The sequence below is a fragment of the Tasmannia lanceolata genome, unplaced genomic scaffold (assembly GCF_043159265.1).
Source record: "Tasmannia lanceolata isolate RefF3 unplaced genomic scaffold, GAP_Taslan_0.1 ptg000029l, whole genome shotgun sequence".
Lineage (NCBI taxonomy): Eukaryota > Viridiplantae > Streptophyta > Magnoliopsida > Canellales > Winteraceae > Tasmannia > Tasmannia lanceolata.
In genome coordinates this window covers 4,977,031-5,003,976 of record NW_027518706.1, presented here as the reverse complement: position 1 = coordinate 5,003,976, position 26,946 = coordinate 4,977,031, and the positions used below count along the sequence as shown (strand labels likewise).

Sequence of the window (26,946 nt, the reverse complement as noted above, 5' to 3'; positions counted from 1 at the left end):
ACAAATAAGGCCCTATTTCATCATTCTCTGTGGATCCCAGCACCAAGATATATGTTTCTAATAGAACACATTTCCTTTACAACGTCTGCCATCTCCATTCGTTCTCTCGGAGATTCTGCAGAACACACCACTCCAATCCTCACTAAGGATACCAAACACTCTTGCAAACGACGTATCTTATCATTGTAATTCTCAGCAATGTTTGTAGCTCTTTCTTCATCATCTTCTAAAAGAATTAATGGATCCAGAATCTCCATCACTCGATCAGGCAAAGACAACTGGACAAATTTGTGAAGACTAAGGCCATCCTTAAACATGTCATCTGTGGGGCGCTTTCCAGTGAATATCTCCAATAATCCCATAGCTATACACATCTCCGATTGTGGACACATGACCACCTGCCCAATATTCTGCAATTCCACACATCTTTTACAGTTTTTGTTGTGATAAAGGATATGAGATTCGAGGTAGAAACTAAAAGTAAATATGAGGTTTGATTTTGAAAAAAAAGGAGGAAAATTTATCTAAGAGATGATAGATAATTGAATGATCTCTTCACATTTAGAACCCTACGTTGCATGGAAAGAGTCTAGAATTTATAGAGAAACACATAAGAAGCGATTTAGCACAATGAAAGAAAATGTAGAAATTATGTCCTGTGTTGAATTTTTACTGGTACGAGTGTCATAATCTTCTGACATGGGTTTCTAGTGTCAAATTCAGTAAACCTAAAAAGGAATGATTTGTAGATTTGCCAAAATATTTTAATCATTTGACAAATTTTAATTTGTTTTCATAATACTATTATTGTAACCAATAACATATTTAACTTTTAATAAGTTAAATAAATATAATGTTTTATTTATTTTAAAAAAAAATTACTAATATGATGGGTAAAATTCAAAATGTGTGATAATTATAAAGTTGAGGCAGTAGCATCCAGAAAAAACATAAAAGAGATAAAAGAGATCGACTGCCTTAGAGACTCCTGCAATTTGAGACGTACATGTCCCACACGGGTTCTCAACATGATTTTTTCATCTGAAACCAACCAAGTCTCAGTGATTACACATGCAAAAGCCCCACAAAAGTAGATCAAATTAAACTTCATACTATTTGTAAGGTAAAAAATTCGTAGAAGTAGAAGGAAATGAAATGATATCATTTTCTAAGTACAAACAAAATAGTTGTAAATATCGTCTTTAATTTCACTTTCATGTTGACTTGGGAGAGGCAACTTAAAAGGCAAATGTTTAAAATCCATTAAACAGAAGAAAGTAGAATGAATAGTGCACGCCAACCAAACGTGTCTCGAAAAGGGAAATGGCATAATTTTACCCTCCTTTCCAAGGGAAACACTATTTCAGTCACAACATTAATCCAAAAGTCTCATATTTATTATTAGTAATTATTAGAAACCTCCTTGACCTATATTTATCAAACACATTAAATTTAGGGATTATAGGCCCTAAGTCCTGGACATGACTCTGTCTAGAACCATATAACCAGACTAGGAAAGTATCGCTTGTCATGCTTTTGGAGAACATAATTCATCTTTCTTCCAAACCGCTTTTCTTTGAAAAAAATCACCAAAAGTTGAAATGTTTGACTAGGGATTAATAGAAACAACTATTTATTAGAAAGAAAGCAAGGGTTCTTAGTGTGGGAAGCATCCTCCACAGACATCTAGAGGAAAGTGTGTGCACCTTCAGCAGATGGCGTGGAGTGAACCTGTGATGCGCCAATTGGGATCTTTGGCGGCACTCATTAATCTGGAAACCTTGTGTGGCCGATGCCAGAAAGTGGGTACTTGAACCCCACCCTTCGTACGAACCAGTGGAACGAAAACAAATACCTAACACTCTATGTTCTTTTTTTTTTTTAAATTGACATTGCATTAATAGTCGAAAAGTATTGGGCGGGGACAAGATGTCCCACACATGATACTTAAAAGTGGTCCGCAGACACATTACAAAGCCTGTTAGATAGGTGAGATAACCGGCGACACGACTAACATGGACTCCCTAAGGACTCCTTCCTTTGCTAGAATATCCGCCGCCTCATTAGCCTACCTCCTACGATGCTCAATCCTTGGCTCCAATAATCTTATTAAGTCCAAAATCTCCACAATTAATGCAGTAACCAGAAAATTTACAGATGTAGTAACCACAAAATCTACAGATGCAAGAAGAGACAGGGTGTTATAGCTTCGTGGATAATTAGTTGCTAAATGTTCGGCTTTGTCACACTCCTCAGAGTGTTATACCTTCGCTCAAGGGTGGTTGCCGATCGTCCAGCTCTAGACAATCTTGGCAAATGGTTCACCCAATCTTTGAAATGGCAAAGGGGTTGCACACATGGTTTCAGGCTGTGGCAATGACGCCTAGCAGTAGTGGGATCCAATCAAACAGGGGCTCGTCCGATTGGCCAACTCCAGGGCGTTTTGGTCCTTTTTGAAAAGTTGGATAATTTTAAAAACAGGCACTTTTCATGGCACTTTTGCTTCTTTCATTGGAATATATTTTCTCTCATGGGTCTTTGGGGTGTTTTACTGCTCTAGCTCATTTAAGAAGTACGATTTGATTCATCATTCGAGTGTTGGGCCATTTTTTGTTGAGAAACATTAGTCATGGGTTTTTTTGGAAATTTACAAAATTTCTCATTATTTTCTAATAATATTAGAGATTTTATTGAATAATTGAATAATTACAACTCCGAATTTTTCCAAAATTATAACTTTTTAAGCAGTTACGAGATTACCATTTTCTACACAACTATTTTGCATAAAGAACTCATGGTCATAGGTACTAAAAAGGCCGCCTATTATTCGGGTGACATGTACGAGACCACTTGATGTAAAATAACATTCCTATATACTCTGTCAATAAATATAGAAATGCTATCAAGTAATTTTTTTGGTTCAAGATGCTAATTTAGCCTTTGTTGCACTACATTATATACCTAATAAGTGAGAAATATTTTAAAAAGCTCATTGAGAATAGATAGGATGACGAAAATTGATCAAATTATTACCTGGAGCAATGTACCCAATAGTTCCCTTTAATCCAGTTGTGCTGCTTTGGTCTTCAGATGAGCTCTGAATAATTCTTGGATAAAACTTGGCTAACCCAAAATCACCCACATGAGCATTCATGTCTTCATCCAAAAAAATGTTGCTTGGCTTTAGATCACAATGAGCAATCGGTGTATGGCAATGATGATGAAGATAATCCTGCGCAGAAGCTATGCCAATTGCTATGTTTAATCTCTTAATGAAGTTTAAATTTCCTAATTGATGTTGCCCATCTAATTTTGAATGCAACCACTTCTCTAGACTCCCATTTGGCATGAACTCAAGCACGAGAGCTTTGAAATCATTACCTCCAAAATCGATGCTTGAACAAGAAGTAATGATCTTCACAAGATTTCGATGACGAATGTTTCTCAACGCGTTGCATTCAGCTACGAAACTCTTTGAAGCTCCCCTTAAGTGAAGGTTGAGCACTTTGACAGCAACAACATTTTCAATGTGCCCAAGGATTCCCTTGTACACTGATCCATAACTTCCTGCTCCTATCAAATTGGCTGAAGAGAACCCATCTGTTGCTTTAAAGAGCTCTGCATAAGAAACCTTCAAATGCCGACCCTCCATAGAAGATATGGAAGATGGTTTCTTGCTTGACTTTCTTGTCCAGTAAAGTGAAGCAGGGACACACAATAAGAAAATCAAACATACAACCGCACTTACTACTAGAATGATTACTCTAGAAACATGGGCTTTTCCTCGTCTGTCATTAGCTAGCACTGGGCATGTAGGCAACTTTAATTCTGGGATACCGCCACAAAGATTATCATTTCCCACGACTGAAATTGCACTGGCATTTCCAAAGACCCCTTGTTTTGGAACTTCACCCTCAAAATGATTGAAAGACAAGTTTAGATACTGTAGAAACTTAAACCCCTCTAGATATTTTGGAATCTTTCCTGAGAAGTTATTGTATGAAAGATCAAGGGCTTCAATGGATGTTAATGTAGTAAAAACTGACGAAACATCTCCTCGGAAGGTGTTACCCTGCATATAAAGTTCTCGCATGCTCTTACAATCTGCAAGAGTGCTTGGGATTTCACCTGACCATTTGTTCTGAGAAACATCCAATATCTCTAGAATTTCCAAGTTACCCACATCTGATGGAAGAGAGCGAGTAAAAATTTTTTGGGACAAATCGAGTGCAATTGATAGCGAAGAAAGGCCAATAATTTGTTTTGGTATCGTATCTCGAAGGTTATTTCCAGAAAGGAACAATTCTAAAAGTTTTGTACAATTTGCAAGAGATAGAGGTATGCTTCCTTGCAGCTTGTTATATCCTAAATCGAGGTTGGTCAATTGAGTAATATTTCCAATATTGTATGGGATTTTACCGGACAGATTATTATTTCCCAAGTAGAGGTGTTGTAGGTTCTGGAGCATCCCAATTGAAGTGGGAATAGAACCCGTGATGAAGGTTGAATATATAGCCAAACTTTGTAAGTTAATGAGATTCCCGATCTGACTAGGGATGTTACCAGAAATTTGGCTTTGTCCTATTGCCAACTGAAAAAGGTGAGTTGAGAGATTTGCTATGGAATTGGGAAGTGGGCCAGCAAAATGATTTCTCTGTATTTCCAACAACTTTAGATTACTACAGTTGGTCAAAGAAGTGAAAATTTTCAAGTCATCAGCTCTACCAAGGCCTAGGTAATTATAACTCAAGCCTAATACGAATAGATTCTTTCCCCAACCAATATTTTCAGGCACTGGTCTGCTAAACTGGTTCTCTTCCATTTCAAGCCATTCAAGACTTGAAACATTGGATAATGAATTTGGAATGCGTCCGGTAAATTGATTGGCTCCTAAAAGTAGATATTTGTTACGGCAAAGTTCACTAGAAACGAGTGATTATTATAAAAAGAGGAAGGAACCGTACCAGATAATAAATTTGAAGAAAGGATGATCAATTTCAAGTGATTAATTCGGGCCAGGTCATCTGGGATGTGTCCCACCAAACTATTTTCCCTTAAATTGAGAAACATGAGAGATGAAACGTTCCCTAGTTGAGGTGGAATGCTCCCTGTAAGATTATTAGGACCCAGAGACAACCCGAATAGCTTCGGTAGAGTGCTAAGTTGGATGGGAATTTTCCCTGTAAACTCATTGTAACTCAAATCGATGACTCTGAGGTCCCTACAGTGGGTGAGATTGGATGGAATTTCCCCTCCCAAGGAATTGAAGCTCATATTAAGATGTCGCAGTCTAAATAGACTGCCAATATCTTGCGATATTTGGCTAGTGAAGCTGTTTTCTTGGAGCTGGATTTCCCTAAGAAAGGTGAGGTTGGATATGGCAGGAGATAGAGTACCCACCAAGTTCTGCCCACTAAGGTTCAATACAGTGACCCTTTGATGCCTCCGACCGCACGTGATTCCATTCCAATTGCAGAAATGGAGAGTATGGTTCCATGATGATAAGGCTCCAAGAGGATCACTCGTTATACCATCCTTGAAGGAGAGCAGAGCCATTCGATCGGTTCCGTTTCCTAGTAAGGTGGTGGTGGTTATAGATTCTGAAAGTAGTACATTCATAGCAAAGAAGAGATTTAGAGAGAGGATAAATGACCAAAGCTCCATCCTGGTTGAAGCTCTTCTTGTGCTGAACAGATACACCATTTTTTTTGTCTGCCCATTTTCATTTCATTTCATTTTATGTCGAATTTGGACTCCAAATTTCAAAGTCTAGTATTTGGTATTTTTCCCTTCAAGGGGGTCCACGAAAGTCACCTTTCAATTAAATTTCTGTACTCTAAACTCCAGTCCGAAAAATTTCTCCATCGTGAGAATACATTAGTCGAGGGAAAATCATATGTTCTCTCGATTTTAGTGATTGGTGATGTAGCCATCAATTGACTTGACCTCGTCAATCCCTTCAATTATAACACTGATCGCTCCAAGCCGGCCCAGTAGGTTTTTGGCTTTTAAAATCAATTTTGAATCCAAAACTGATTACCGAGTCAAATTGTGTCTATTTTTTAGTCCAATGTTCAGCTTTGGACTCAAAATCCAAAACATAAACGGGCTTAGAGAATTCCATGACTAACCATTTGTAGTTAATGAGAGTTTGCATAGTGTCAGAAAACGTGTCACAAGGTGTCTAGGCATTAGAGTTACTAGTTAAGTCCCTATTCGTTTTGGATATTGATTATATTTTGGACTAAAAATCAATTCTCAAAATCCAAAACGAACAGGACCAAAGTCTTTCACAGAGGATCACTTCTTATACCATCCTTAAAAGCGAGCAGAGCCATTCGATCAGTTTCTTTTCCTAGTAAGGTGGTGGTGGTTGCAGAATTCGAATGTACTACTTTTAAAGAGCTTTAAAAGGGTTTTTACTGTCCCCAAAAAGTACTTACCTAACAATTAAATGCTAAAAGACAAGATACATGCGCGCATGTATCAAAACATAGTTGTGCTGAAATCATTTCCCTTGTTTTTACTTCTCTTATAGTTTGACAGAGAACCCACCAATCTCAATTAATCACTTCTCAATGGATTGGAATTAAAACTTTTTTCTTATTTTCATGTGGTTAGAGTAGAGTAGAAGGTGGTGCTGTACCATTCACCCTTCCTAAAACAGGGTATTCTTCACCCATCAGGACAGTAGTTCTAGGCTTTATTCTTCCTAAAACTGGTTTTATATTACACATCACAAAGTAATATAAAACGCCATTTATTCCTCATGATTAATCATAGTTAGCAAAACTCTGTTTAAAACGGCGTTTTTTCTTTTTGTTTTATTGTGTGCCGTTTAAAACTTTTACAAAGAATAAAACTCTGTTTTTTTTAGGCAAATGTTTTAAACAAGTTTAAAATGCATTTTAAACATTTTAAACACGTTTTTTCAACCAACTTTCTAATTTTAGCGCCACCATATTTTGTAAATGACAAAATTCTAAACTCATTTTAATACGGTATGGTTTTTTCAACCAGTACCGTATTAAACTCGAATTTTTGTTGTCCAGTTTTTTTTTTTGCCGAATCACGTTTTGCTAACTATGGGATTAATTGGTTTGTGCGTGATGAGTCCAATAAAGGAAAAAATCAAGTGGTCGCCTAAAGGAAGGAAATATCAAAGAGAAAGGAAAACAAAAGCTAAAAAATTCAAAGGAGAACAAAAAGAAGAAAAAGTAGGAGAGTGTTTCTCATCAAAATAGGCCTATCTCACTCCGTACAAACTTGGAGAGAGGGTTTCTCCAATACTGAATGTGAAGAAACACATTCATCACATACAAATTCAAATTAAAGGAGAAAAAAGGAGAATGAAGAATAAAGCCTTCTTCCACAAACTTATCTTTAATTTCCAACATGTAGCTACCTTGTTTTAATTAATGGCTTGGTAATCATCTTCCATAAATCTCCCAAGATGGAATGATCAATGTATTGCAATGGAAACCTTCACACTCAAGATTTGATAGTAATTTTGTATTAATAGGTAAAGAAAATATAGATATGAGAAAAAAACATTACTTGCAAGTGGCACCACCAAACAAAACGCATATAATATAACATTAACGTTCAAATACATCAAAGAAATAACATGTAAAATAGTAATCTTTGTCCAGTGGGAAACAAAAGCGGATGTAGCAGTGAAATTTTTTTTTTCATAGTATCTCAAAAATTACTGAGGTAAGATAAACCTTCAGTGACAAATAAGGCCCTATTTCATCATTCTCTGTGGATCCCAGCACCAAGATATATGTTTCTAATAGAACACATTTCCTTTACAACGCCTCCCATCTCCATTCGTTCTCTCGGAGATTCTGCAGAACACACCACTCCAATCCTCACTAAAGATACCAAACACTCCTGCAAACGACGTACCTTGTCATTGTAATTCTCAGTAATGTTTGTAGCTCTTCCTTCATCATCATCTACAAGAACTAATGGATCCAGAATCTCCATCACTCGATCAGGCAAAGACAACTGGACAAATTTGTGAAGACTTAGGCCATCCTTAAACATTTCATCCGTGGGGCGCTTTCCAGTGAATATCTCTAATAAAAGAATCCCATAGCTATACACATCTCCGGTTGTGGACACATGGCCACTTGCCCCATATTCTGCAATTCCACACATCTTTTACACTTTTTGTTGTGATAAAGGATATAAGATACCAGTTAGAAACTAAAAGCAAATATGAGGTTTGATTTTGAAAAAAAGGTGAAAATTTTATCAAAGAGATGATAGTTAATTGAATGATCTCTTCACATTTAGAAACCTAAGTTGCATGGAAAGAGTCTAGAATTTTTAGAGAAACACATAAGAAATGATTTAGCACAATGGAAGAAAATATAGAAGTTATGTCCTATGTTGCATTAGTATAGGACCTATAGGTAAGAGTGTCAGAATCTGACATGGTTATCTAGTGTCAAATTCAGCAAACCTCAAGAAGAATGATTTGTAGATTCGCCAAAATATTTTAATCAATTGTCAAATTTTAATTTTTTACATAATAATATTATTTTAACCCGTAACATATTTAAATTTTGATAAGTTAAGTAGATATAATATTCTGTTTTTTTTAAGAAAATAACTAATAGGATGGGTAAAATTCAAAATGTGTGATAATTATGAAGTTGTGGCAGTAGCATCCTGTAAAACAGAAAACAGATAAAAGGGATCTAGAACTGTCTTAGAGACTCGTGCAATTTGAGACGTACGTGTCCCACACGGGTACTTCACCCATTTAGAAGAATCAATGTAACATGGGTTTCGGCCAATCAAGTCATGTAAGTGATGAATAGCATTCCAATATGTATTACTCAAAAATGCTAGCCAATTTTCGACCATGATAATTTCTCAACATGATTTTTTCATCTAAAACCAACCAAGTCTCAGTGATTACACATGCAAAAGCACTACAAAAGTAGATTAAATTTAATTTTATACTACTTATACGGTAAAAAATAAGAAGAAGTAGAAGGAAAGTGAAATGATGTCATTTTCTAAGTACAAACAAAATAGTTGAAAATGTCAAATCTTTAATTTCACTTTCATGTTGACTTGGGAGAGGCAACTTAAAAGGCAATTGTTGAAAAATCCATTAAACACAAGGAAGTAGAATGAATAGTGCACACCAACCAAACGTGTCTCGGAAAGGGAAATGGCATCATTTAAGCTTCCTTTCCAAGAGAAACACTATTTCAGTCACAACATTAATCCAAAAGTCTCGTATTTATTATTAGGAATTATTAGAAACCTCCTTGACTTATATTTATCAAACACATTAAATTTAGGATAATTGGCAAACAGAACTTAAGATGGTTACCAAAAGGCTACAATTATTCGCATGACCATGTTTTCATTATGAGTAAGACTCACATTGTTTTACACTTTTTAATGAGCTACGGAGAGTTTTGTTTGGAATTGTAACAACCTTTGATAGCTAGTTAAACAATAATCATTCCTTAGATTTGCCCACATGCTACTATTGCCTTGCCCTAGCCTCCGCATTCCTGGTTCTAGATTTGCCATATATCACGTATGGCAACTATAAATATTCCTCCCTCTTTTCTCTTCTGAACGGGGATTGCCAAAAATTCATTCCTTGGATTAGACACGCACACAAACACACACACACACACACACACACCGCATTCTTACGATCCTAGAAGGAATGAGGTAATGTACCACTTACTACCCTAGGATCACCAAATAAGGATTATGAGCCCTAAGTCCCGGACATGACTATGTATAGAACCATATAACCAGACTAGGAAAGTGTTACTTGCCATGTGCTCAAGCTCTTTTGGAGAACATAGTTCATCTTTCTTCCAAACCACTTTTCTTTGAAAAAAATCACCAAAAGTTGAAATGTTTGACTAGGGATTAATAGAAACAACTATTTATTAGAAAGAAATCAAGGGTTCTGAGTGTGGGAACCATCCTCCACTGACATCTAGAGGGAAGTGTGTGCACCTTCAGCAGATGGCATGGATTGAACTTGTGATGCGCCAATTGGGATCTTTGGCGGCAGTCATTTATCTGGAAATCCTTGTGAGGCCGATGCTAGAAAGTGGCTACTTGACCCCCACCCTTCGTCTGAACCAGTGGAATGAAAACAAATACCTAACTCTATGTTTTTTTTTTTGAAAATTGACATTGCATTAATAGTCAAAAAGTATTGGGCAGGGACAAGATGTCCCACACATGATACTTAAGAGTGGTCCGCAGACCCACTACAAAGCCTATTAGATAGGTGGGATAACCGGCAACACGACTAACATGGACTCCCTAAGGACTCCTTCTTTTACTAGAATATCCGCCGCCTCATTAGCTGACCTCCTACGATGCTCAATCCTTGGCTCCAATAATCTTATTAAGTTCAAAATCTCCACAATTAATGCTGTAACCACAAAATTTACAGATGCTGTAACCACAAAATCTACAGATGCAAGAGGAGACAATGTGTTATACCTTCGTGGATGAGTAGTTGCTAAATGTTCGGGTTTGTCACACTCCTCATAGTGTTATACCTTCGTTCAATGGTGGTTGCCGATTGTCCAGCTCTAGACAATCTTGGCAAATGGTTCACCCAATCTTTGAAATGGCAAAGGGGTTGCACACATGGTTTCAGGCTGTGGCAATGATGCCCAGCGGTAGTGGGATCCAATCGAACAGGGGCCTGTCCAATTGGCCAACTCCAGAGCATTTTGGTCCTTTTTGAAAAGTTGGATAATTTTGAAAAAAATGCACTTTTCATGGTACTTTTGCTTCTTTCATTGGAATATATTTTCTCTCATGGGTCTTTGGGGTGTTTTACTGCTCTAGCTCATTTAAGAAGCACGATTTGATTCATCATTGGAGTGTTGGGCCATTTTTTGTTGAGAAACATTAGACATGGGTTTTTTGGAAATTTATTTACAAAATTTCTCATTATTTTCTAATAATATTAGAGATTTTATTGAATAATTACTTCTCCAAATTTTTCCAAAATTATAATTTTTTAACCATTTACATGATTAGCATTTTCTACACAACTATTTTGAATAAAAAAAACTCACGGTCATAGGTACTAAAAAGGCCACCTGTTATTCGGGTGACATGTACGAGACCACTTGATTTAAAATAAAATTCCTATATACTCTGTCAATAAATATAGAAATGTTATCCAGTAATTTTTTTGGTTCAAGATGCTAATTTAGCCTTTGTTGCACTACATTATATACCTAATAAGTGAGAAATATTTTATAAAAGTCATTGAGGATAGACATGATGACAAAAATTGATAAAATTATTACCTGGAGCAATGTACCCAATAGTTCCCTTTAATCCAGTTGTGCTGCTTTGATCTTCAGATGAGCTCTGAATGATTCTTGGATAAAACTTGGCTAACCCAAAATCACCCACATGAGCATTCATGTCTTTAGCCAAAAAAATGTTGCTTGGCTTTAGATCACAATGAGCAATCGGTGTATGGCAATGATGGTGAAGATAATCCAGCGCAGAAGCTATGTCAATTGCTATGTTTAATCTCTTAATGAAGTTTAAACTTCCTAATTGATTTTGCCCATCTAATTTTGAATGCAACCAGTTCTCTAGACTCCCATTTGGCATGAACTCATGCACGAGAGCTTTGAAGTCATTACCTCCAAAATCGATGCTTGAACAAGAAGTTATGATCTTCACAAGATTTCGATGACGAATGTTTCTCAATGCGTTGCATTCAGCTATGAAACTCTTTGACGCTCCCCTTAAGTGAGGGTTGAGCACTTTCACAGCAACAACATTTTCAATGCGACTGAGGATTCCCTTATAAACTGATCCATAACTTCCCGTGCCTATCAAATTGGCTGAAGAGAACCCATCTGTTGCTTTACAGAGCTCTGCATAAGAAACCTTTAAATGCCGGCCGTCCATAGAAGATAGGGAAGATGGTTTCTTCCTTGACTTTCTTACCCAGTAAAGTGAAGCAGGGACACACAATAAAAAAATCAAACATACAACCGCACTTACTACTAGGATGGTTACTCTAGAAACATGGGCTTTTCCTCGTCTGTCATTAGCTAGCACTGGGCATGTAGGCAACTTTAATTCTGGCATACCACCACAAAGATTATCATTTCCCGTGACTGAAATTGTACTGGCATTTCCAAAGACCCCTTGTTTTGGAGCTTCACCCTCAAAATGATTGAAAGACAAGTTTAGATACTGTAGAAACTTAAACCCCTCTAGATATTTTGGAGTCTTTCCTGAGAAGTTATTGTATGAAAGATCAAGGGCTTCAATGTATGTTAATGTAGTAAAAACTGACGAAACATCTCCTCGGAAGGCGTTACCCTGCATATAAAGTTCTCGCATGCTCTTACAATTTGCAAGAGTCCTTGGGATTTCACCTGACAATTTGTTCTGAGAAACATCCAATAGCTCTAGAATTTCCAAGTTACCCACTTCTGATGGGAGAGAGCCAATAAAAAAATTTTGAGACAAATTGAGTGCAATTGATAGCGAAGAAAGGCCAATAATTTGTTTTGGTATCGTACCTCGAAGGTTATTTCGAGAAAGGATCAATTCTAAAAGTTTTGTACAGTTTGCAAGAGATAGAGGTATGCTTCCTTGTAGGTTGTTATATCCTAAATCGAGGTTGGTCAGTTGAGTAATATTTCCAATATTGTATGGGATTTTCCCGGACAGACTATTATTTCCCAAGTAGAGGTGTTGTAGGTTCTGGAGCATCCCAACTGAAGTGGGAATAGAACCCGTGATGAAGGTTGAATATATAGCCAAACTTTGTAAGTTGATGAGATTCCCGATCTGACTAGGGATGTTACCAGAAATTTGGTTTTGTCCTATTGACAACCAATAAAGGTGAGTTGAGAGATTGGCTATGGAGTTGGGAAATATGCCAACAAAATGATTTCTATGTATGAACAACTTATTTAGATTACTACAGTTGGTCAAAGAAGTGATAAATTTCAAGTCATCAGCTCTACCAAGGCCATTATAGCTCAAGTCAAATCCGAGTAGATTCTTTGCCCATCCAATATTTTCAGGCACTGGTCCGCTAAACTGGTTCCCTTCCATTCCAAGCCATTCAAGACTTGAAACATTGGATAATGAATTTGGAATGTGTCCGGTAAATTGATTGCCTCCTAAAAGTAGATATTTGAGTTTAGGAAGAGAGAATCCTATGTTGGGTGGAAGGGTTCCGTGTAACTGGTTATATTCCACGGCAAACTCCACAAGAAACGAGAGATTATTATAAAAAGAGGAAGGAACCGTACCAGATAATAAATCTGAAGAAAGGTTGATCTTTTTCAAGTTATTAATTCGGGCCAGGTCATCTGGGATGTGTCCCACCAAATTATTTTCAAATAAATAGAGAGTGGTGAGAGATGAAACGTTCCCTAGTTGAGGTGGAATGCTCCCTGTAAGATGATTATGAGATAGAAACAAGGATAGCTTCGGTAGAGTGCTAAGTTGGATGGGAATTTCCCCTGTCAACTCATTGAAACTCAAATGGATGGCTCTGAGGTCCCTACAGTGCGTGAGATTGGATGGAATTTCCCCTCCCAAAGAATTATGGCTCATATTAAGATGTCGCAGTCTGAATAGACGGCCAATATCTTTGGATATTTGGCCATTGAAGCTGTTTTCTTGGAGGTGGATTTCCCTAAGGGAGGTGAGGTTGGATATGGCAGGAGATAGAGTACCCACCAAGTTTTGCCCACTAAGGTTCAATCGAGTGACCCTTTGATGCCTCCGACCGCACGTGACTCCATACCACTTGCAGAAATGGAGAGTATGGTTCCATGATGATAAGGCTCCAAGAGGATCACTCATTATACCAACCTTGAATGAGAACAGAGCCATTCGATCGGTTTCGTTTCCTAGTAAGGTGGTGGTGGTTGCAGAATTCGAATGTACTACGTTCATGGCAAAGAAGAGATTTACAGAGAAGATAAATGACCAAAGCACACTAAGAAGACTCATACCTGGTAGCTCCGGGTTAAAGCTCTTCTTGTGCTTGAAAATAAAAGTGGAGTTGAAAATAAAAAGGTTTTAATTTTTTAGAAAAGAGGTGGTTTTTTAAATATAAGAAAAAGACCAAAAGATGACGAATTTTTTTGTCTCCCAATTTCATTTTATATGGAAAGAAATGAAAATGCATTGACTACCAATTACATTTTATCTAACGTTTTTTTCTTCACTCGTGCCAAGAAAAAAATAGTAGCTTTGGTCTTGCTTGTGTTTGACGAAAGCCTCACCTATCATTGAAACTTCCACTCCAAAAAAAACCATCAATTGACTTGACGTCATCAGTTTATTTATTAGGTCTCGCTCAAAGCTTTTGGCCTGTATGGGAATCTAGAAAGATGAACAGTTATTAGAAGCAAGGTTTTAAATTTCGACCGAAATCCGAAATTTCGGACCACGGGAATCTAGAAAGATGAATAGTTATTAGAAGCATGGTTTTAAATTTCGACCGAAATCCGAAATTTCGGATTCGGTGGGGACCGAAAACAAGCGTTGGAATGGCATGTTGGTAAATCTACTAAGTTCCCAAACAACTAGCTGATATAGCCTAACGACTATTTTTTCAGCCCACTCCAGTAGACTGGGGTAGGGCAATCGCTTGGCCCTGCTAGTTTGCACATTTAAAGCTCAATGTATTTCAATATTTTGGGAGAGTTGGCTAGGTCTTGTCCCATGTATATTATCACGTTAAGGGACACTAATTAACTTAAATAAGTGCCTCTAACAACCTCAAAACAAGAAGAGGACTTTTACATTCTAAACAGAGTTGAACTCAACTTGATCTTCTCTTAAACTTCATGGTTTCAAGTCCATCTTGGCTCCTTGGATCTCCTAGCACTCAAATATGCTCTAAATTAGCTCCTATCCAAGCATCCTTGAATTGCACAAAGAACACAAGATCTACAACCCAAACATTCAAACATATTACTGATATAAAATCACTTGTGTTTGGAATCATAAAAAAAAATGGTGTGGATCCGTGATCTGGGAGCGGGTCGGGGATAACCCCTTCTCGCATCACGCCCATGCGGTAATCAGGTCCCAAGCAATGCATCAGCTCCAAGACATAACAAGAGTAAAAGAGATGAAATGGCCACTGTCTTACTAAGATATCAACGTCTTTGGATCAATATTTTAAGGCGAAATATATGGTGAGTGATATTGACACATGCATGCCTTTATGTTTTTTGCTTCTTATGATTAGGTATGATGAGTGATATTGAAACCTATGTTTATATAGCATTAATGCAATGCAAAGTCCTCCTCCAAAACAAGAAGTTTGAGATTTAATTTGTCTTCAACTTAGAAGGGTTGACAGTAGAGGAGAGACACGATGCATATGCTAATTGATACCGTTGATCTTATAGACCGTCAGAAAACTTCCCATGTAGCTCTGATACCAATTAAATCAGAGGCGTAGAGGAGAAGTACTTTTAGGATAAGGGGCTAGGATCATCCGATCAAAGTGGGTTCAAAGGCAATGGAGCACGGATGTGAACGTTGATCAGTTCAATGGATCCAATCACTTGTCTGTGGTACATTTCGGCATGAAAACAAAAAACGGTTTCTACACACAAGTGTAGATAAGTTATCTACACACTAGCTTAAAATACAGTGGAGGGCATATATTGTTTGGGTGATCCAAAGCATTCATTTGATGGGCCCTCACATAGATAGGGTGTCCACAAAAAATCAGCTTCATAGGATCATACCAACCCTACGTCCATTTTACCTCCACAAATCGTAGGGTTGGGATGATCCAACGGAGCTAATTTTTTGTGGACACCCTATCCATGTGAGGGCCAATTAAATGAATGCTTTGGATCACCCAGACAATGTGGGCCCCCACTGTATTTTAAGCTAGTGAGTAGATAACTTATCTACACTAGTGTGTAGAAACCTTTTCTCAACCAATATTATATATTATCCAACGCTCGGGGCAATAATTTGGGAGGCCCAGATCATTTGACGCATCGCCATATTATATAGTAGACTGTAGAGGCATAGGTATAAGAACCAGGATACTGTGTCTCCACCCCAATTTTTAGGGTGGGACTATTCCCTATGTCATTTAAAAAAAGATAAAAAAGAACCATGATGCTAATTATAAGGGTGCCACTCGAGCCCGATACAGTCGGTTTGTGACCAACCTAACCGAAGCAGAGGTCACATGACTCAACCCTAGCCCGACTCAATCCGAACCCCAGGTTGAGGAGGGTCAACTCTAATCCAAACAGCCTTTAAATCTATCAACCCTAGCCCAACCCATCTAACCGGATAGAGGGTCTGGTTCGGCTTGGTCGCGACAAACAGGAAAAAAATAGAAAAAAAAATGTATATTAGGGGATCAGGGTCAACTCTAACCCAAACAGCCTTTAAATCTATCAACCCTAGCCCAGCCCATCTTATAACCCGATAGAGGGTCGGGTTCGGCTTGGTCGCGACAAAAACAGAAAAAAATATAAAAAAAATGTATATTAGGGGAAGAGGGTCAACTCTAACCCAAACAGCCTTTAAATCTATCAACCCTAACCCAACCCGTCTAACCCGATAAAAGGATAAAATATAAATATATATATATATATATATATATATATATATATATATATATATATATATATATATATTAGGGGACGAGGGTCAACTCTAACCCAAACAGCCTTTAAATCTATCAACCCTAACCCAACCCGTCTAACCCGATAAAAGGATAAAATGTCGGGCTCGGGTTGGTCGTGACAAAAACAGAAAAAAATATAAAAAAAATGTATATTAGGGGAAGAGGGTCAACTCCAACCCAAACAGCCTTTAAATCTATCAACCCTAACCCAACCCATCTAACCCGATAAAAGGATAAAAGGTCGGGCTCGACTTGGTTGTGACAAAAACAGAAAAAAATATAAAAAAAATGTATATTAGGGGATGAGGGTCAACCCTAACCCAAACAGCCTCTAAATCTTTCGCATGCATTCATCTTTGCACTTTTAGTTTCTATCTCTATTACTATTTATATTTCTACTTTCAGTTCTGTTTCTACCTTTATTTTAATGAATAGTTGTTTTGCTTATACTAACCGTTTAATCATAAAAAATGTTTTTATAATGTAATTCTCATTTTGTAGCTCTTATTATGCAAGGCACTAAGGGATCTTGTTCAGCTCGTTATGACTCAGTTAATACAGTTTTTATAGGTTTACATGATGACATGAACACAAAATAAGAGAGCTTAAAGGGATCGAGGAAAGTGTGTTTGGCCATTGTTGGTTTGACTAGTTATCCTGTCAGGCAATTTGCCCTAGTTTGTTTTATTCAGTGGATTAGTTTCAACTTATGTTAGGAGGCTTCTAGATTTTTTTGTGTTGGTGGTTTGCAAATTCAAAAGGAAATGAAATTACTATTTTATAGTTGAGAGTCAGCTTTTTTCCCTTTTGGGGTAGCGATTCGGATTTTGAGATTTTGAAAAAAAAATTATGTCTAAAGATTTACCCAAAATCCAGGTCGTTACACACAGTTGCCTCCACGAATGAAACACATCATATTAATGTATATTCATACATAGACTACACAAACAGAGGGAATAATTCACTCTTTTCTCCTCTTGAGAGGGAGAATTGCTATGATTTGTGGATACAAACTCGAGTGTCGCGTGTTGACACACGGATACGGCAAACTCCCAAAATTTCGAAACGGGGACACAACTAAAATAGAACGTAGATATAATCATAATTTGTGGATATGGATTCCTATGTCAAGTTTCGACACAGATACGAGTTGTTAGACATGAGGACATCTAAGAATCTAAAAATGGTGAAACGTACATACATATAAAATTACTAATTATTGTATAATTTGTAACAATATAAATATGGTAATCATTTAACAAACTAATAAATCTCAACTATAATCTAAAACAAACATGAGATAATCAAATAACAGTACATTCATCAATTTAATCTAGTTATCTTCCGTCTCCAATATACAGCTAGTAAGGGAGACCAATATGATATAATGAACATAGTATTGGTCCTATTGGAATAAGAGTTTGTTTAGAGTTTTAGGTTTAGGGGAGGGGAGGGGATATAACAACAAATATTATTTAACGAAGAGATAAAAGAAGAGTTTATAATAAAAGAAGAGTTAATGATAAAAGAGGCATATACAATATTCTATAATAAAGTAGAATGTCACACTTGACACAGTACAAAAACGTGTCCACAAGCCCGTATTAAGTCTAACACTTCTAGCATTACATTTAAAGGTGTCTAAAGGAGTCTCGACACGTGTGGACACGCTTGTTGCATCGGACACGACACGACACGACACATGTGCCGGTAATAAGTGCCAGCTAAATCATAGGTGAATTGGTAACTGCATCCAATCTCCAAAAAAGTCCATATTGTTTCGATTATTCAAATTTTGATGGGATATGGAACTAATCCTTATGAATGGGAGCAAACCTTATTCCGTGATTGTGCAGAGTGCAGACAATGGCATAAGAAATATAAACCACTTAAGAAATGCGTGCAGATTCTGGATTTGAAGGCCAGAAAACGTTTTTAGGTGGCAAATTTGGAATCATGAATACTAACCATCAGGAGTTTCTTCGTCAATAATTATGTCTGGGTCAATGTTGGCATGGATAACATGACTATCAGTGCTACGGCGAACAGTTCCTTTTATGCCCATCAAGCAGTGTTCCTAGTCCACAAAATGAGGCCACAAATTATAACAAGATATTTATCCATAAAAAAATGAAGATTATATGCACCAAACAGAAAATATTAAGGCAATTATAACCAACCTTAGAGGGCTGAAACAAAGTGTGTGAATCATGCCGCGGTCCTGGAGTCGCATTCAACCTGTTTGTCTTCACCCAACATATATCCTCACATCTCCGAAATCCCCACTAAATTAAGAGAAAAAAATACCATACAAACAAAAAGGAAGCACATTAGAGGGAATGAAAGGATATATTACAGTTGAAAACATTACTGCATTCCAACAGGGGGCAATGCAGCGAAGTTTTTTTTTTTTTTTTTGGTCTGTATTATGTGTGAGCATAAAGTCCAAACTCCAAGCATCCATTTTCCAAAATAAATAAATAAAGTCCAAAGCAATGCAATGAAGTTAAGAGATGTTATCATGTTAATGCTATCAGAAATTTTCTTTAGGGTCCTCTCTTAGCTGTGGTAATCAAGATCAATACTCAATTCCGATGTAAGTGAAATAGTAATTTCTGTTAAGCTCAACTAACATACCTTCTTTAGGCACAGGCGTCCCTGCTCAAGACCCACACCATCACCAACCCAAAGGAAGATAAATGAAGGAGTGTCAGCAATTGCCTGAAAACATGGTAAGAGCAGAATTAAGACTTCAGAGAAAAGGCACAAGGTTTTAAAATAATATGAATGGACAGCAAATGTTGCATATGTAATTATGTAAATAGATTTGAGAGAAAATAAAGACATCCAAAAGCCATATCAAATACGCCAACACTGAAGTGAATAACCTTAGGACAAGTAAATGATGTACCTCAATTTTTAGATTTTGTATTTCTTTTGGTGTCCAGTACTCCATATGGTCAGTAACACCAGGAGCCCGATGGACATATTCCTCCCATGGGGGATCGACAAGAATGACATCGAACTTCGTGCCAAAAAATTCAGGGGACAACACATGCTCGCGCAGGTCGCACTTGTAATACATGGGTGCGGATGCAGATTTGGCCACAATTTCATCTTTCCTCTGAATAAGTTCCCTCAGCTTTGGGTAATCCTCCACAACACTGGTGAGTTCTAGCTCCCTGATGAAATTCTGTGGTCGCATACCAGTATCCACAAAATTTTGGGAGTAGTCATTTTGCTCTCCCCTTGAAGGAGCTTTACCAGGGGGAGCACTAATCCTAGGTGGACCCCAACCCATTGGAGCAATATCATGAGGTACCTCCACAGCACTGGTGAGTTCTAGCTCCCTGATGAAATTCTGTGGTCGCATACCAGTATCCACAAAATTTTGGGAGCAGTCATTTTGCTCTCCCCTTGAAGGAGCTTTACCAGGGGGAGCACTAGTCCTAGGTGGACACCAACCCATTGAAGCATTATCATGAGGTACTCCACGTCCGATTGGTCCCATTATATTAAATCCAGGACCAGTTACGCTAGGAGAGACTCCTCTTCCAGGGCCAAGTTGATTAAAATAAATTGCATGGTTTGGGCCAGTCCCCATATTAGGAAGGAATCGCGGTCCTGACAATCGAGGTGTGGTATGGGAGAAAGTCCAGGTGGGGCAGCTAACATATTCATATCAAAACCTCGAGGTCCAGGCCAAATAATGGGCCCTGGAGATGGAGGAGTGAAAAACGGTACAATTGGTGGGCCTGGAGCTGCGGACATGTTCGGCCCAATGGGCTGCATGGGTCCAGGTGGCAAGCCCAAGTGACCAAAGGGAGGTCCCACAATAGGCACTGGGATTACAACACGTTGCCTGTCCCTCCCCTGAACGCTTCCTCTTCGTCCTCTCCAGCCTCCTATTCTTCCTTGAGGAATACCCCTATTGAAAGACCACAGTCCCTGGTTATTTCCAAATGGAGACTGTGAACCCCTAATAGAAGTCTGGCCTGCACTAGTAGTATGCCTAGAAGACATGGATCCGGACTCCTCGCTCCCATAATCGAGAGACTTGGGCCTGATCTCTATCACATCAGAATACTCATTTGTAGTTCCAACACTCGAGTTTTTCACGCCTTCAGTCCTGGTTCTATCTTTTCTATAACCAGGTCTACCATGAAGCTTCTCATTATCCATTCTATCTTGTTCACGCCTCTGTGAGTCCCATTCAGTTTTATAGTCAAAATCACCATCCCCATCTTTTGCCTCTTTATCATTCCAGCTCTGCTGCCTTTTCCTCCAACTATCTTTAGAACCTCCCCAATCCTTATCTCTCTGCCTTTGGATCTATCATTTCCGTAAGCTTCTTTTTCACGTTGCCTCCGTCTGTGGCTAATCCTTTTTTCATTGTCAGATTGAGAGGAACCTCGATCAATTTCATCAGACTCTGGATGATGTCTCTCAATTCTCTCAGGGCTTCGTGAATACCTCGAATCCCTATCCTGCGCATTTCCAAGACCTCTGCCACTTTCCATCCTTCCTGAATACCTCGAATCCCTATCCTGCGCATTTTCAAACGAATCCTCCTCCAAATCCGGTTCCGTGTAACTCCGAATCAATTCTTCAAGTGCATCCATTACAAAGAACTGTCAAATACAATTGATTTATATTCCTTTCTCTACCCTTAATCAAGATACAATAGCAATTTCAACAATGAAATAATGTGAAAATTCATCTAATAAGAGTGTTTATAACATGATAAACCAAATAAAGCATTAGCCCCGAATCAACAACTCGTTCTGAAACCTGTAATAAAAAGAAACAGAAAATCAAGCATCCATGGCATTTTAAACCAACTGATTACCCCACACAGACACGCACACGCACAAAAATACCGCAATCCCAAAAGGCCAAAACCCTAACCCTAATAAAAAGAAAAAGAAACCCTAATAAATAGTTAAAAACCCAACCAAAACCCTAAACAAATAGAAAAAAAAAAATCACACCATCCGTCTAAGTGAAGACATGAAAAGGAAATTGATTCCTCTAGTCCAAACTAAAACCCTAAAGATTGTAACAAACCCAAGAAAACTGAAAAGAATTGATCCTACATATAACCAAACACTACAAAAGAACTCAACCAAGACCCACATTTTCAAAAAAAAAAAAAACTAAATCAACCAAGACCCAAATTCAAAGGAATCAAAATCCTATTACATAAACCAAAATCCAATTGAAGGAACCCATTAAAAAAAAAAAACTAAAATCTCTTATAGCACAAAAAGAAAGAAGAAGAAAAGAAGAAAGAACAAAGGAGAGTGAAAAAGAGAATCGTACCTGAATTTCTATATGGGTCTGAACCAAAATTCCTCTGATTTTTTTTGAATAATAGAAGAGTGAGTGATTGTGGGTTATCGATTACACAAGTATGCGTGGAATGCGTAGTACGCACCCTCTAGGAACGGATAGTTAAGGTCATCGAAAGACCTATTTACATTGGACCCTTTTTCAAAGATCTAAACCCTTCAGTTGGAAGGCCCCAACATAGATACGTCGCACAACGAAAATCATCTCCACTGGATAATCCTACCTCTTTGATCTATAGAGACTTCTTTATGGTGTAGTTTATCTATAGATTAAAGAGATAGGATCGTCCAATGGAGCTGATTTTTGGAGCACAGTCTATTAACATTAAGGCCCAACAACTGAAAGGTTTGGATCCTCAAACAAGGTGGTTTTCATTATATTTTTGAAATATATGCTCACCTACGGATTTCATCATACATCTAGCCCTCCCTAGACCCTGAAATGGCAGGAGCCTAGTGCTCTGGGCCGCCCTTTTTTATGCTCACTTACGGACATATGCAACACAATATACACTGGGCCCACCTCACCTACGTGCATGCATCATATAATGCGGCTTTTTTTTTTTTAAAGAAAATTCACTGGGCCACTTAGTTCGAAGATCCAAACCATTAATTTGTTGAGCTTAAACCTAAGTAGTTTGTAACCCAAAATCATCTCAATGATCCCTGTGGAATGCCTGCCTGGCGTATAACTTTATTAACTCGGTCCAAACGAGTCATCATCTGATAAGTTGGTCTCTTGTGTAAACAAATACAAAATGGGTGTAAACAAATACAAAAGCCCCAAAATTTCTACTAGTCCATATCTCAGGGCTCAATATAAACCCCCAAAATTTCTACAAGTCAACAATGTCTTTGGGCTTAATATACCCCAACATTGTTGACCTGTAGAAAACAGCTTATGGCCAAAGTTAGTTACCATCAAGATCAAACAATAAGTATCGGGTCCGATGGGGGGGGGGGGGGGCATGGGCATTTACGTATAATTGAGACAATTGATCTTATAGACAGAAAACTGCCCACACATAGCTCTGATACCAATTAATTCAGAGGCCTAGAGGAGAAGCACTTTTTGGATAAGGGGCTAGGTGTCATGCCCTAAACCACACCCTGGGCATAGGACATGATAGCGCCGTATACTTGCAAAGCAAGCCCTACAAGTATACAAGGCTAGCTGAAAATATCATATCCAAGCATAAAAATAAGCTAAACTTAAAGAAATTTAGCAACATCTCTTACAGGGTTCACATAATACTCACTGTCTCACTGACCAAATCAAACTAAAAGTTCTCCAAGGTTAAGCCTCGACTTCCTCGTTCGCCTCACGAGGATCTAAATCTGAAAATGTTATAAACCACAGTCAGCTGAAAAGCTCAGTACATAATAAAGCACTACTCTAAGTGTAGGTCTAAGCATGCCAAGGTTCAATAAGGGTCAAATAGAAAGGTCAGAGCTGAATACTATAAGTCTCAAACAGAAAGAGTGGGTATAACGATAATCGAAAGAGCATATCAAAACAGAATACTGAACGGATGTGCAGTCGAAACTAAATAGTATCAAACAGTAATCAAAGCTAGTATCAAAATCGAAGTCAAATCCAGAATCAAAACAGAAACCAAAGCCAAAAAGGGTGTCCAGAATATCAAAACAATAGTCAATGCCAAAGGGTGTTCGGAATTCAAAGTTCAAAATGCAAACTCCGCTTCGAGATCATCGGCTTAGTCCAAAGGCAAGTTATTTTCACCCTAACTGCCCACGGGTTCAAAAAGCAAGTTATTATCACCCCGACTGCCCACGGGTCCAAAAAGCGTGTTATTGCTTACACCGACCGCCCACGGTGTCGGAACTAGTTCCTAGGTTCACATATCTGTCGACAGGGCCAACGTTTATCCCCCATTGGCAGGATCACAGTTCTTATGTTCACATATAGGCTAATGCCCATGCCCCACTAATGGGGTCTTTTTTGAGTTCACATAACCTAAGCCTCTCAATAGGTGTTCAAAGTTCAAAGTGGGTGTTTCACATTAGTTCCAAAGGTCCAGATAACGGATCCAAAATCCAGAGTCCAAAACAGATATTTTTCAAAGATTCAGGTGTCATATCAAAGGTTCATAACAAACTAAAATAACCAAAGCAATGACGGTAACAAAAGCCATATGAGTCCAAACAAATGGTATCGAAGAGTTCATAAGGATAATCGTGAAAGCTCAGCAAAAGGGTTCTGTAAGAGTTTCGAAAGTTCACTTTATAGGTAAACTCAACAATATCGTGGCAAAGGCAAAAATCAAAGTAATCCATATCGGTACAAAGCCAAAGAGTCAATATCGAAACAATATCATAACAAAACTGAAATCAAATGGTATATAGGATAATAAAAATAGCATGCTAGACCCAAGTGATAACTGAAATCGTATAGGTGCAAATCGGAGGTACACAAACAATAACATATGTAATTAAAGAGAATGGGTTAACAGTTCACGCAAAGTAGTACGTTATTACTTACCTCGATGAAGGGTGTTTTCCTCTACTCAACTTTAATGTCTTGGTCTGCCATAGCTAACCATATGTTTCAACAGATCCCAACTTCCGTCAGTAGTCATCAATATTCCACGCTTTCTACATGCTTAGCTGACCCTCAAAAATTCCCAGAACTCAATCTCTTTACAATAATACATTGCCCTACAAAATCCTGGCTTCTCCAAGAATTAACATATGCTTGTAATAATGAAATACTTTCCTTTGAAAACAATAAGCATCATGGTTACTTGAAATGGCTAGCATATGTGATTTGGACGAACTGTACATCTCCTCTTGATCGAGCACTAAATCAATGGTTGATAATTATTTGAGATACTTTGGCCAATATCTTTCTATCTGGGGTTAATGGAGGCATCGGATGGAAAGGGGTGCACATGATGTCCAGGCCCTAGCATCTTCATGGTGGAATTAACCATTGGCAGAGAGTTGAACCTTCAATATAATAAATGAAAAGTAAAGGCTTGATGCTTCAATCCTTCTTTTTGAAATACAGATGATTGGCCATCCTAATTGAGATAGGGGTCTAAGGAGGATGGAAATTCTTGATTAATGGAAAAAAATTACTGCTATTGAAAAGCCGTAGATAGAGCTAGAGACAAAAGAGAATTAGACGTCCACTTCTCATAGGGAAAATAAAATCCTACAGCTAAGATCACTTTGTACCACCTTAATCGTCCATAGCTAAGAGGAGTTTAGGGGGGACAACCTTGGGTTCAGGTCAGGTCCGATGGCGAGACTTCAACTCAAACCCAACCCAACCCAACCTTATGTAAGGCCAACTTAACCCGAGCCGAAATCGGCTGAACCCATCAGGTTCAGGTTAGGTCCTACTCAATTGCACATTGCAGTACTTTCTTAGATCCAAATGGGATCCATGCTTCTGTAGCAAGTGACTTCAAAGTCAGACCCTTCTTCTCGTTTGCCTAAGTAAGCAGTCCAACCCTTATACATATCTCATGAGGATCTCATTATAGGGCTCCACACCACGCAAGGGAATTTGGCTCCAAGTCGCCCAGCTTTTGAATGACTCAACTGGTGTTGGATGTCATGAGGCAATCGATCAGTCCCTCTTTCAAGTTAATTGAGTTGTGACTAGCAGTCTTTATAGGACATGTAATCTGTGTATAGGAATAACTACTTTGGTGTTTTCTATGCATTTTTAGTTTTAGCTTCTCATGATGAACACTAAACAAGGTGGTTGCTATATCATTTTGAATCCCTCTTTGAATGCATGTGACCATGTTCACGGATTGGAAAGGGTTCCTGAGCATAGTTAACTGATAATGGTGTACAAATTCAAATGAAAAATCAGTTTCCTACTCAATATAGCTATTGAACCTGCTAGTTCAGCTCCCGAAATTTAATTGTCAGCGGAATTCAGCCATTTCTATAAGTACTTTTTGGTTAACAAATGGATAAAGATATACCTTTCTGTTAACTTGGATGAATGGGCATGTGAAGACTCTGTATTCCAATTTCTAAGACTTAATCGTGCTTGCATATTTGATGATGTAAAAGTTCAAAGAAAGAAAGAAAATTTCACTAACATTGAAAAAAAGGGTTTTTCACCATCTAAGTTAGGTTTGTCACTAATCTAATCTCTCTCCATTATCTGCATTTCTTTGACAGGCAGAGGTTGTTCAACCTGCCTTTGCACGGGGAAAGCCTCAACATCAGGGACTCCTATACATGAATGGAGCATGGTAATGGAGATGCACCGAGTCATGGTCGTTTTTGTACATGTCAACTACTTTGAGATCAACCAATTTGTTATATACTTTTAGATCAAATTGGTCTGCCCACAATTCATGTTACAAGGGGGGCACATAATCCTACACGCGAGGGGTAGGGTGGGGGGATCATCTCTCCAAACTAATTTGTAAATAGTTGTAGACACCCAATTTTGTCAAGGTGGAACTAATGGTAGGTTGTTGCGAGGAAGAATCTCATGACGAGTCCCAGAGCACCAGTTCCTTTTCTCTCAATCTCTCTTTAGATTATTGAAACAGGAAAATACTTTTCGAAAGTGATTTTATCCCAGAGATGCAACAAAAGCCTGTCTTTACACAGCACCCGCCTTTTACACAGAACCAAAAAGCCCGTTATCACACGGCATGTCAAACAAGAAGTTAACTTTGAGTAAAAAACATCCGTTTTTACTCAAAAAAACTTGGTGTCCTAAAAGCTAACGATATTAGATTCATTGGAATCTCCTCGAAATGAGGAATCCAACGGATTTGACCGCACGTGATTCGGAGTCCAATCGGAGGAGTAACGGTCTGCCGAAATTCCTCAAAAGAGATGAAATATCACAGTTTTCGAAAAAAACACAAAAGACGGGAAATCGCATTTCCCCATACAACCGACATGGCA

General features: G+C 38.1%; 1 protein-coding gene and 1 pseudogene across 2 annotated transcripts; both read right to left on the bottom strand.

Moving 5' to 3' along the window:
* Positions 1 to 20: 20 nt before the first annotated feature.
* Positions 21 to 5,556, bottom strand: LOC143858938 (receptor kinase-like protein Xa21). Its single transcript, XM_077369643.1, has 4 exons — positions 4,965 to 5,556; positions 3,034 to 4,890; positions 1,007 to 1,041; positions 21 to 410 (listed from the first exon to the last, which is right to left on the bottom strand). The coding sequence occupies exons 1-4, from the start codon at positions 5,554 to 5,556 to the stop codon at positions 21 to 23; spliced, it is 2,874 nt and encodes a 957-aa protein (XP_077225758.1).
* Positions 5,557 to 7,659: 2,103 nt separating this feature from the next.
* LOC143859134 (N6-adenosine-methyltransferase non-catalytic subunit MTB-like) lies at positions 7,660 to 22,051 on the bottom strand (annotated as a pseudogene). The gene is made up of 6 exons (XR_013239157.1): positions 22,007 to 22,051; positions 19,596 to 21,315; positions 19,322 to 19,405; positions 18,865 to 18,969; positions 18,653 to 18,761; positions 7,660 to 8,150 (listed from the first exon to the last, which is right to left on the bottom strand). The product of XR_013239157.1 is annotated as a N6-adenosine-methyltransferase non-catalytic subunit MTB-like (transcript).
* Positions 22,052 to 26,946: the final 4,895 nt, after the last annotated feature.